This window comes from Aegilops tauschii, chromosome 2 (assembly GCF_002575655.3).
Source record: "Aegilops tauschii subsp. strangulata cultivar AL8/78 chromosome 2, Aet v6.0, whole genome shotgun sequence".
Taxonomy (NCBI): domain Eukaryota; kingdom Viridiplantae; phylum Streptophyta; class Magnoliopsida; order Poales; family Poaceae; genus Aegilops; species Aegilops tauschii.
In genome coordinates, this window is record NC_053036.3 from 602,731,750 (window position 1) to 602,740,809 (window position 9,060).

General features: G+C 41.8%; 1 protein-coding gene across 1 annotated transcript; it reads right to left on the reverse strand.

The window, feature by feature from the left end:
• Positions 1–512: 512 nt before the first annotated feature.
• On the reverse strand, positions 513–5,263 carry LOC109786154 (wall-associated receptor kinase-like 8). Its single transcript, XM_073509180.1, has 5 exons — positions 3,421–5,263; positions 2,440–2,533; positions 2,316–2,393; positions 1,982–2,168; positions 513–1,628 (listed from the first exon to the last, which is right to left on the reverse strand). Exons 1-5 carry the CDS (start codon positions 4,062–4,064, stop codon positions 1,228–1,230), a joined length of 1,404 nt encoding a protein of 467 aa, XP_073365281.1. The 5' UTR covers positions 4,065–5,263; the 3' UTR covers positions 513–1,227.
• Between the last annotated feature and the right edge of the window lie 3,797 nt (positions 5,264–9,060).

Sequence of the window (9,060 nt, forward strand, 5' to 3'; positions counted from 1 at the left end):
ACTAGTGTGGCTCAGACATTTCATCGAACACCTCATGTGCATAGGAGGTGAGCTAGAGCACCCAAATGCCCTCCCCTCGCCGGCCAGAAAAAACAGAGCACTGTGGAGTGCTCTGCTGTGGCGACGGGGTATATATAGGGAACTCATTGGTCCCGGTTCGTGGAACCAACCGGGACTAAAGGCCTTTGGTCCCGGTTGGTGCCACGAACCGGTACCAATGCCCCTTTAGTCCCGGTTGGTGGCACCAACCGGGACCAAAGGCCTTGTGCTGCCCCGCGTCAAAAGTTTAGTCCCACCTCGCTAGTTGAGAGGGCTCGAGAGTGGTTTATAAGCGCTGCTGCGCCCACCCTCTCGAGCTCCTCTCAACTGCAGTCTTTCGGGCCTAACCGTTCTCTTTGCCTGTGGGGCCTACTGGGCCTTCTGCGGGCCTGAATCCTGGCCCATGGATGGGTTTCAAGTCGTATTCACACCGTGGTGGCCAAGTAGGTGGCATAATTTTTTTCTCTGTTTTTTGTTTTCTCTTTTGCTTTATTTGTTCTGTTTTGTTTCTACTTACAACAAAAAACTTATTTATTTTATTTCTAATTACTTATGTATTTTACTTTAATTATTTTACTTTTATTTATTTTACTGCAGCTATTTTTATCTATTTTACTGCTGCTATTTTTATTTAATTTATTAAGGTTTATTTATTTTAGTTACTATAGTTTATTTTATTTTATTTTATTAAGGTTTATTTATTTTATTAAGGTTTATTTATTTTATTAAGGTTTATTTATTTTATTTAATATAAAAAAATGAACATAGATGCGCCTATAGAGAAAATTCAACCTAAATTCATAATAAATTTCTATGAAATTCAAAGAAATTTACTGTGAATTTAGGTCAAATTCCCTGTATAAGGGCATCTATTTTCACTTTGAGAGGAGCTCAACAAGGCAGAGAGGGACGGGCTTATAAACTGGTGTGAGCGCCCTTCGGTTGGCGAGGTGGGACTAAACACTGGCCGCAACTAGGACCAGCCCTTTAGTCCCGGTTTGTGGTATGAACCAGGACTAAAGGGTGGTGGGCCAGGAGCGTGGCCCATTGGTCCCGGTTTGTCCCACCAACCGGGACCAAAGGGGCCGGACGAACCGGGACCAATGCCCCCACGAGGCCCGGCAGGCCCCTGGCCGCACGAACCGGGACCAATGCTCGCATTAGTCCCGGTTCGTGACTGAACCGGGACTAATGTGGATATTGCCCTGTGAGCAAAGCCCAGTTTTCTACTAGTGACTGGTCGATTTCCCTTTGAACTACAATTTTGGCCTTCTTGATGGCCACAACACGTTGATCAGATAAGATGCCCTTATACACGGTGCCATGCCCACCGCCGCCAAGGATCCGGTTATGGTCAAACTTGTTGGTTGCTTGCTCTAGCTCTTGTAAGCTGAAAAATTTCATCTTTTCAGCTATATCTTTGTTCGAAGAGATTAACTGTTGCAGAAGCAATCCATGGTTTTTCTTGAACAACTTCTGTCTGAACTTCTTGGCTCTTCGTTTCTTGAGTTTTTTTGTGACTTGGGCAACACCTAGGACTGAAGAAAGTAGGCCAAAACCAGCAGCAATTGCTATTATGGTAATTAGACCTGCAGAAAGCAAACGTAAGAATGATAAAACAGTATATGTTTTGTTCACTTCAAGAAATCAAGCTGCTGCATTAAATCTGTTTCAGACTACTCAACTATACCATAAAAATGTTTTGTTGGTATATAAATATCTACTAGACCATTCATATTGGAAGTACTTTATAGTCATTCTTTTATTTCTTTTTGTTATCCATGTCTGACTGATCTACGACCCTACTGATGCTTTGAGTTAGCATTAGAAATAACTAACTGTAAACTGAAGGATTAAGCAGTTAGGTCCTAGCAGCAGCAGTATTTAAAATTTAACTTTCTAGTAAAACATATCTGTATATTAGGCAAAGAACTAAACTCACAATAGTTGATGAACAAAACATGGACTTTTCTCTTTGTAATTGTCACCAACAAAAGCCTTATTGAGTGTGTTTTCCGTACTTGGTAAGTTGATGATTCTTTTCTTTGCTGAGCATCGGTATGTCCCTGGCATATTGATGCAGGTCCCATGGCAGGGATAAACACCTGGCTGTAGGCACTCGTTGATATCTGAAGGAAAAAAACACAGTTGGAATGCAGGGGGGTTTATAGATCGAATGGAAAAAACTAAGATAGCACACACGCATGTTCTGTCGTAACGTTATAACTACCGCAACTACGTAAATTAGAGCCCAGCAGAATCTACAAGTAACATACCTTGGCACCCATCAGTGATGTAAGGGGTTGCCCTCGTATCCTCGAATCTAGTATCAGAGTAGAGGATAGTAGTTGAATCTAGTATTGTTTTGTTTTGGCTAACATAGTGTACATAGGTTCTTACTGGTTGGCTGCGCCCCCTCCTTGAGTTGAATTCAAAGTCCTTTCCAAGATTCCAAGCAAGGAACCTCGAAACGACTACCAATAAACCGTAGTGACTAAAGTTGCAGGGCAGAATAATTGAAACGTGAAGGATTTTTTTTAGCAGGATAGCATGTTATATTGTGAAGATGAAATTTCATAGGGAAGACAGTCTTGGCCCTTTCTAGAACACGCAATTATCTTTGCAATTCCAAATTGCTAAAGTGATTGAACTGCCTCATTTTTCGAGTTTGACATAGCAGACCACATTTACTACATGGTGACTGAACTGGTTAATGTGATCTTCTTGTGTTACAATGGAACTTAATGGCTGAAATTAATTTTACTTTATACATTTTTCTTATCTATTAATTCACATGTTCTAATTTGACCCCCACCAAAATAGAACCTGTGAACCCTTCCTTTTTCTCTCGGAAGAGATTATAGGAATGATTTGCCTTTTAGAGATTATAGGAATGATTTGCTTACCATCAGAGCACAAACTCATGAGTTTTATACTCTCCCACACAAATATAGATATTAATTAGATACAGTAAGAAGTGTCAGCCACTGGATGAAAAATAGGCGGAGGTGAGTGTGTAGCGGTACCTTGGCATCCGTGACGCATGTAAGGATTGCCTTCGTATCCGTCCAAGCAACTGCACCTTATTGCAAATCCATTAACATAGGTAACGACGCTGTTCAAACTTAGGCATCTCCAGTGAGAGATATTAGGATCATAGAACACTATATCACGGTCACGCTCTTGTTCCAGCCACCAAATTAATACGGTGGGTACGGCTCCGGGGCTTAAACTTCCCCAATGGTGGTCATAAGAACCGAAGGTGTTATTAAGCATCACCCCCGCATTCCCGTTGAACTACTCGCGATCGACTATGAGCGTGGCTACTGACTCCGACGGTTGGTAACTGGCATCCGTATAGTCCAAATCCTTGAACGTCACCTGGTACACGGCCTCTCTATCGACCAAATCCTTGAACATCGTCTGGCAGCAGCCAACGCCCGAGCATGAGGTGAACTCCTCGGGGCCCTGATAACCATCGCACAGCGCGGCGCAGGCGCTGATGTGATTGGGAGCACTGCCAAAAGGGTCAGGGCAACGAGGTAGCCGACGAAGTTGCATCCGATGGCCACGAATACGTTGTGCTCGGACGACAGAGCGAGCTGCTGCCCGCCGGTACCCGTTAGGCCGCTGACCCACGAGCCGTTGGAGTTGATGAAAGATGGCATCCGCGTGCTGTTTCTCATAGGGCCGGACCGCGTGGCAATCACGGTCTTGCTCTGCACATGAACCGTGCCATCCACCAGGGAGATGGCATCCACCTCCACGCCGTTGCCCAGGAGCAGCTTCGGAGGGTGGCGTGTCTCGTCGCAGGTGAGGTTGAAGCCCGCGTGGAAGCAGCCTTGCCGGAAGCCGAAAGGGTAGGGGACGATGACCCTGCCGCAGGCCTCCGGGCAGCCAGGCAAGGCTAGTGGGACAGCGGCGACTGTTGCCACGATGAGCTGAAGGGCCATCAGCGCTGGCACGACGAGCTTTGCTTGTGGCGTGCGAGATACAGGCTTACCGGAAGTTGCATGAGCACACATGCTGTTACTGTTTGGTTAGCTTGGCTTGGGAACTAGCTAGACAATGGTGATACTCGTACTAGTAATCGATCTCCTCTATAAGTTGTCTAGAAAACCTTTCATCTTTCTAAGTTGACTTCAAGTCTCCAGTGCCGATAGGTTTTATTGGTCCGGCACCAAAAACAGTATTTCGTTATTCAACTTCATCTCAAATATGTCTATTTAGTACTATAAAGAAAACTCTCCGTGGCATAATCAGTGATGTGACAATTTTTGGGTTTACATGGAAGCTCGTGTCCAACTTGTCTGTGCCGATAGTGATGCTCATGGACTATGGGGGCATCGATCGCTATGCTGGTCACTTGGTCGTCGCACCGTGCCATCCAGGGCATGGAGATAGATACCCCATGTCCTATGCTGATCCTATGCACTATGCCTATAGTGATCTCGGTGGACTAAGCTGGTCACATAGTCGCCATCTCGCACCGTGCCATCCAGGGCAACAAGGAGATGCCCAGTTGACCACGCTCGCCGCAGGTCTCCAGGCAACCAGGCAGTGGCAATTCGAAAACCTCAAGAAAAGGAAATTACCTCAATGCTGCTCAGCCCCCGCCTAGACGCCCTCGAATCGAACTCCTCTCTGAAGTACCGGAGCTCACTTGAGCATTTCATCAAACAGCTCGCCTGCCCAGCCAAGATCCTCCACCTGAACTCTAATGGACTCACGAAAGGGATCGATGCGCTGCTGCGCCACCGGATGCGTGCGTAACCGCAACGCCCGCCGCGCTGGCCTGCCGCCGGCAGCCAGGCGCTATGCCGCCGACCAGGCCCCAATCCGACGACCGGCGCTGCATTTTCTTTCTCCCTCAGTCTACGGTGCTCTCCAGCGACTGACTAGGCGCTGTATGGACTGACCCACCTACTTAAAAGCCCACGGCCTGCTTAGAGAACTTAAATTTTCCCGCCTGAACCACGTTAGCTATGTCTCGCCAGTACCGATTACCAGCTAGCAGTTCGCTAGCTGCCGCTCGTGTGGCTGTAGGTTCGTACGGATTCAATTTTCTTCATTTTTTGTTTTGTTTTTCTTTCTTTCTTCATTGTAATTTGGTTTTATGGGTTTTCTTTGTTTTTCTAATTTCTTTGTTGGTTTTATTAGTTTTTTTAATACATGTCTATCTTTTTACAGTACATAATTTACATTCTTAGCGCACATGTGAAACATTTTTTTGATACAAGTTGGATATTTTTAAAATAAATGATGTATATTTTTCTTAAATACATGAACAAATTTTCAAATACACGTTGTGCAGTTTTTAATAGCAATAAACATCCTTTTTAAACTACACAAACATTTTTAAAATTTTATAAATATTTTTAACCACATGAATATTTCTTAAAATATCACATACATTTTCAATGGAAATAAACCTTCTTTAACCTACGTGAATACTTGTTTCCATTGTACAAACATCTTTTTAAATGTCACTGACATTTTTCTAAATGCAGGAGTATATTTTTAAAATATCATCTACAATTTTGTATTGATACGAAATAATTTTTTACATTGTGTAGACATTTTTTCAAAACTTTCACATACATTGTTTTTTAAACAAAGGAACATTTTTTCATTGTCACGAACAGTTTTCTTGAAAGTTATCAACATTTTTTAAACTCTGAAACTTTTTTATACTATCTTAACATATTTTAAATTCATGGTTTTTTGAATATCTAAGTAAATTTAATCTTTTGAAATATATGCATTTAAAATATAAGTAAAAGTAAAAAGAGAAAAAGAATGTAAAACATAGTTTTTTTTTTAGAAGAAGGTAAAACATAGTTAAGTGATGTTAGTGTGGCGACCCACGTCCTTACTGGGCCAACCCACCAGTGGCCTGTAGCATGCTCGTGGGTGAGGGAACCGTTTGTCGCTATAAGCGAGACATAAACACGCTTCGGCTGAACTGCTGAAACTGCAATTCTTGTGTTCATATTCATGTTAAAGATTATTATTCTACGAGCTTGTAAGATCTGGTCATCTTAACTTTCCAGAACTTCCCGTAAATCTCAACCAAAAATGCTAGACTTACGGAATTAGCCTACACAAAGATCGCCCCCCTTGATTATGCTTTCTGTAAACCTGCTCCCTAATTTCAACCCGGCCCCTGCCGATTTCAACCACCCATATGCTTTCTTCCACATCAGGTCATGAGTGAAAGGGTTTTTATAATTTATACCACTAGTTGTGTTCCACTACTCAGTTTGGCCATCAAAAGTCACAGCTACTAAAAATGTCATCGTTCCGTGAGATGCTTACTCAAAAATGCCATTAGAAACCTAAAAACGCCATTGTTCCATTAGATGTTTCCTTGAAAATACCATTAGACACTGTTATTGCCAGGTCAAACATGTTGACCATGTTATATGACCAAAATACCCCTGGACCCACATGTTAGTTTCTCTATCTCATAATGATAAGTGTGAGCCCCACTTGTCAGGAGTAAGCAAGCGGATAATTCTACATGAAAATAAGAACGTTGTTGGGATCAAGTGGGACCCACACATTATCGTAGTGAGATAGAAGGAGTGCTGACATGTTGGTCCATGGGTATTTTGATCATTGTAACATAATAAACAAACTTTGAGCTAACAGTGATGGTGTCTAGTGCCATTTTTGAGCAAACGCCTAACGGACCGATGGAAGTTTTGAGCAGTTGAAATTTCTAGTGGCAAAACTGAGTAGTGGGAATATAACTAATGGCATAAATGATAAAAAAAAAACCTAAATGAAATTTTATAGCCCCTCCTGTAAGTGTACTATTATTATTTGTAAGCTCTTATTTTCTTTGTGAATTGTATGTTTGTAATCTCTTGGATCAATGTGGAACATCATATTCTACAGGTTATGTAACATATGAACCCAAAAACACACTAAAAATTAAAAAATATATGAACATTGCAAAATAAGTGTAATTTAGGAGACTGGAATTTTCAAGCCACTCCGAACTAATGAGGCTTATCTTATATATGCAACACTAAATCCATATTGTTCATATTAAGCTCCACCAAAATAAAGTTTTGAATCCTTTCCTTTTATCCCACCATTATGGAGTTTCCGATTTAATGTTTTTTATGTACGATCAAAACTATTACATATCAAAAGCCAAACATAACTTGTATGGTGATTTCATCAATTTTGATAGTGCACGACTCCAACCTCCTGTGGGCCGATTGACAAAGTCTCATCGTGGCTCCCGGCCCCCTGGCATCATTGTCTCGTGGGCGACTCGAGAGGGCTATAATTAAATTAACACCGTCAGGCTTCCATCCTTGCCCCCCCCCCCCCACCTGCCCACCTGCTAGCAGTGGCGGCGCAGATCTTCTGTAGCCTACTCTTCCTTCCTGTGTCTCAAGCGTGACTGCTGATTGATGTTCATCGACTTCGACTACGTCCTCGACGTCTTCAACATCATGATGAGTCAAACCACTGAATCCAAGAAGAAGACTGTCGAGGATGCTCCCGTCGCCGCCGCTGCTTTAACCGGCCGACTGGAGGGTATAATCCGTTTATCCCTCTCTTGTTTATTCCTATTTTAGTGGTACGATCTGTTTACATAGATGTTTCTACTCTGTGTGTAGTACAACACATGCTTGCACGGTAAAATATCACAATGAGGTTAACACTGCTAATGTCATCATCATGTTTTGTTCCTGGATTAAATCAATTGAAAAATTGGCAATTTAAACAACATGTTATTCCAATCTTAGGTCCAAAAAATGTGAACGACAGCAAAAAAATCATAGCAGTAGAATAACTTAGGAATCTCCAAATAATTGTAAGGACAGATAAAAATATAGGTAAATAACTGAACAACACACCACCGTGATTCCATACCAGCAGTAGGCGTATATGGACACTTTCTGTATGTGCTTATCCTCCAACTGTACTTTGTGTGCACCATTAGATGTACAGTTCCCTAACACTGATGTATAGGCTGCGCTCTGTGGTGACTACACCGTTTATCGTTTCTTTCTTTAACTCCTCAAGCTTTAAGGCCTTTTTGATTCACAGGATCTAAAAAACACGTGAATAGGAAAACATAGGATTGAAATGTCATGGTCATCTCAGTCCTACAGGATTTTGGGTTGTTTGATTGTATCATAGAAAATACAAAGAATTCTTTCAGAGAGGTTTGGAATGGATGTTAGAAATCCTATGGGAAGTAGTGCAAAGAAATCCTTTGAAAAAATTCCTATAGGATTTAAACCAACATAGAAATAATCCTGAGAATCCTAATCCTCCAAAAAAACATATGAAATCCTTTGAATCAAAGGATCCCTTAATATGCAAGGCAGAGCACATACCACTATGCTAAAAAGGTAGACATTCTTACTGGGTTGTTTATTCATTAGTAGTACGAACATACAAGAGAATTATCGCCGTCATTCCATTGTTAGCATGTGAGCTAAAAAAGTCATTAACATATAACTGACTTGCAAAACATTTAGAGTACAAGTTTAATGTTGGTAGTGTGCAACTTCCGATGATATAATTTTGTGGATTTTCAGGCAACTGAGGATTAGCAAAAGCGCATTCTTGTCATTGTATTGTGCTTAGCCCCACGAAATAAACGTTGTGAATCCTTACATTTTCTCTCAACATATAGTATGCTACGAACTTTCTAGTATATTTTCCTTCCCTAAGACAATTTTTTTCTCAAATACGCACGAGCGTGCGTATCATTCATTAAAGAAGGAGGAGGAAAGAATCCCAAAACTCCACATCTATAATACCTAAATAGTTGATCCCCACTATCTTATTTCTTTTGACATGCAGCCTATCCACCTCATCAACCTATCCACCTCAGCTATCCTGCCATGTCATCGGCTTTCTACAAAGTGGTTATTCGGTTTTTGTCCTGTGGTTTGTTTTTCTGCCCGTTCAGTTTTCTGTTGCTAGCAAACTGGCAGCCCATTAGTCTAGCGTACATGGCAGCCCATTCGTTTCTAGTCGTTTTGT

Coding starts and splice junctions, on each gene's coding strand:
- LOC109786154 (XM_073509180.1), bottom strand. CDS start 4,064: ATGTGTGCTCATGCAACTTCCGGTAAGCCTGTATCTCGCACGCCACAA. Junction 2,534..3,420: donor ATAGAGAGGCCGTGTACCAG/GTGACGTTCAAG, acceptor CTGCAACTTTAG/TCACTACGGTTTATTGGTAG. Junction 2,394..2,439: donor GGAGGGGGCGCAGCCAACCA/GTAAGAACCTAT, acceptor AAACAATACTAG/ATTCAACTACTATCCTCTAC.